Here is a 2,088-nt window from a genome sequence, read left to right as displayed (position 1 = left end):
TGCACCTGAGAGAACAGCTCTGAAAGAACTTGTAACTGACCCACGGTCACACCAGCAGCTGCCTGTGGAAGAGTGGGGAATCAAACCTGGTTAATAACATAAGAACAGAAGAGACGCCAATGTTGGATCAGGCCAAAGGCCCATCCAGTCCAATACTCTGTGTCACACAGTGGCCTGATCTCGTCAGATCTTGGAAGCTAAACGGGATCGGCCTGGGTTAGTACTCGGATGGGAGACCACCAAGGAAGTCCAGGGTTGCTAGGTGTCAGATTTAGGATGGGATGACGGGTGAGAAGACAAATGGCGCAGAGGAAAGCATCTTTCATGATTGTATAGCCCCGCGTGCTGCTTCATTGGGGGGAATCAATCAAGATATAAAAGTATATTTAATACATTTCAACAACAATTCAAACATATTGCTAAAAACACTGGGCCTTTTCACAGAGGGTGTGCAGAGTGCAATCCACAATAAGTCGTTTCTATTAAGACAACTGAACTAGCAGTAACGCCCAGTGTTCCCTCTAAGCTGAATTAGTGTGAGCTGGCTCACAGTTTTTTTAGCCTCCAGCTCACACATTTTTTGTCTTAGCTGAGGGAGGAGGGCTGCAGAGCAAACTGATTTATGCAGCAGCCAAATCCCTCGCTCACAACTTTTAATGCCAGGAGCTCACAAAGTAGAATTTTTGCTCACAGGACTTCGCAGCTCAGAGGGAGCAGTGGTAACGTCCACTACATGTTACAGAAATTCTTCATTTAAATTATTTAAGAATCATACCGACCTTCTAGATTCTTTTTATATCCATTTCCGTTATGTACCTTTCGGCAGAGTGAGCTGCCTGGGCATGTCTCAGAGCTCTTATTTACATGAGTGAGGAGACATTCTCAGTTATTTTAGTCAATTTATAACCTGCTCTCCCTGAACCCTGCTCAGAGCGCACGACAGCAATTTATAAGACATACAATTTAAAACATTCTAAACATTTACAGGGCTTTTTTCCTGGGGGAACGCGCCGGAATGGCGTTCCGGAACCTCTTCGACAAAATTCTTTTAAAAATGTTTAAAAGTTCGTGAGTTTTCAGTATAAACAGACTGAAAACTTCATTGCCCTCTTGAGAGTTTCTGGCACCTATTTTTCCCAAAAAAGAAAATCCCTGATTGCAATAAATACTAACAATTAATTATAGTAAATATAATAAAATCGATAAAATACAGTCCTATACAACTAAAAGATGGCATTAATATAAACATCTGCTAAGGAGGAAAGGGAAGGGAAGAGTGAAGGGGTACAGTTCCCCGTTTCAAAATCCATTCAGCCTCATTCCTCAAGGGTTTAGGGTAGGAACGGGGCAGAAGTGGGTACCCAGAGTTCCCATTCTGCAGGCGCTCTGTACATGCTCAGAGATCCTCTTTACCAGGGCTTTCTTTGAAAGCCTGAACTCCGCCATCCATACTGGAACGGAATCCTAAAGCAAGCGCTGTTATGCAAGATGCAAATATCCCCACGCTGCAGATTTGACTTACAAATCCCCAAAAATACAACAGGAGGAAGAGTTACATAACTCCCACCTACCGGTTCACTTCCCACCCCATGTAGCTGCAGGCGCCTAAGCAAACTCCTCGAGTACCGGGGGGGACAGCCCGTTCCGACGAGCAACTCACCCGGGTTGCAAAAAAGGCGAGGGGCTCCGAAGTTCTCGCCCGCAAGCGACACGAAGAGTTGCAGGGACTGCCCGCTCTGCTCCCATTGGGCAAGACGCGCCGCAAGGCATGCTGGGAACTGTAGTTCCTGAAGCGCTACCTCCTTCCAGGTCATACGTGCCTTTCTTTAATTTTACTCATATTCCGCTTTTCTCCCCTAAAGGGGTGTACATCGTTCTCCTCTCCTCCACTTTATCCTCACAACAACCCTGCGAGGTGGGTTAGGCAGAGTGCATGTGACTGGCCCAAGGTCCATGGGATAGCAGGGATTTGAACCTAGTCTGACGCTTAGGGATGTCATTCTCCAGGTGGGACCTGGGGATCCCCCGGAATTACAGCTCCTCTCCAGACTACACAGATCAGATTCCCCCGGAGGAAATGGATGCTTT

The 2,088-nt window shown here is 46.5% G+C and overlaps 1 protein-coding gene across 1 annotated transcript in view; it reads right to left on the bottom strand.

Moving 5' to 3' along the window:
* Nucleotides 1-1,770, bottom strand: part of NEIL1 (nei like DNA glycosylase 1) — a gene marked incomplete at its 3' end in the record, with an annotated part of 9,299 nt that extends 7,529 nt beyond the window's left edge. Inside the window, exon 1 of the mRNA XM_015424385.1 lies at nt 1,661-1,770. Within this exon, the coding sequence (XP_015279871.1) occupies nt 1,661-1,770 (110 nt within the window). The remainder of the gene's footprint in view (nt 1-1,660) is intronic.
* Between the last annotated feature and the right edge of the window lie 318 nt (nt 1,771-2,088).

This window comes from Gekko japonicus, unplaced genomic scaffold, assembly GCF_001447785.1.
Source record: "Gekko japonicus isolate JY-2015 unplaced genomic scaffold, Gekko_japonicus_V1.1 scaffold5943, whole genome shotgun sequence".
Taxonomy (NCBI): domain Eukaryota; kingdom Metazoa; phylum Chordata; class Lepidosauria; order Squamata; family Gekkonidae; genus Gekko; species Gekko japonicus.
The sequence above is the reverse complement of the archived record's forward strand: the minus strand, read 5'-3'. Positions and strand labels throughout refer to the sequence as shown.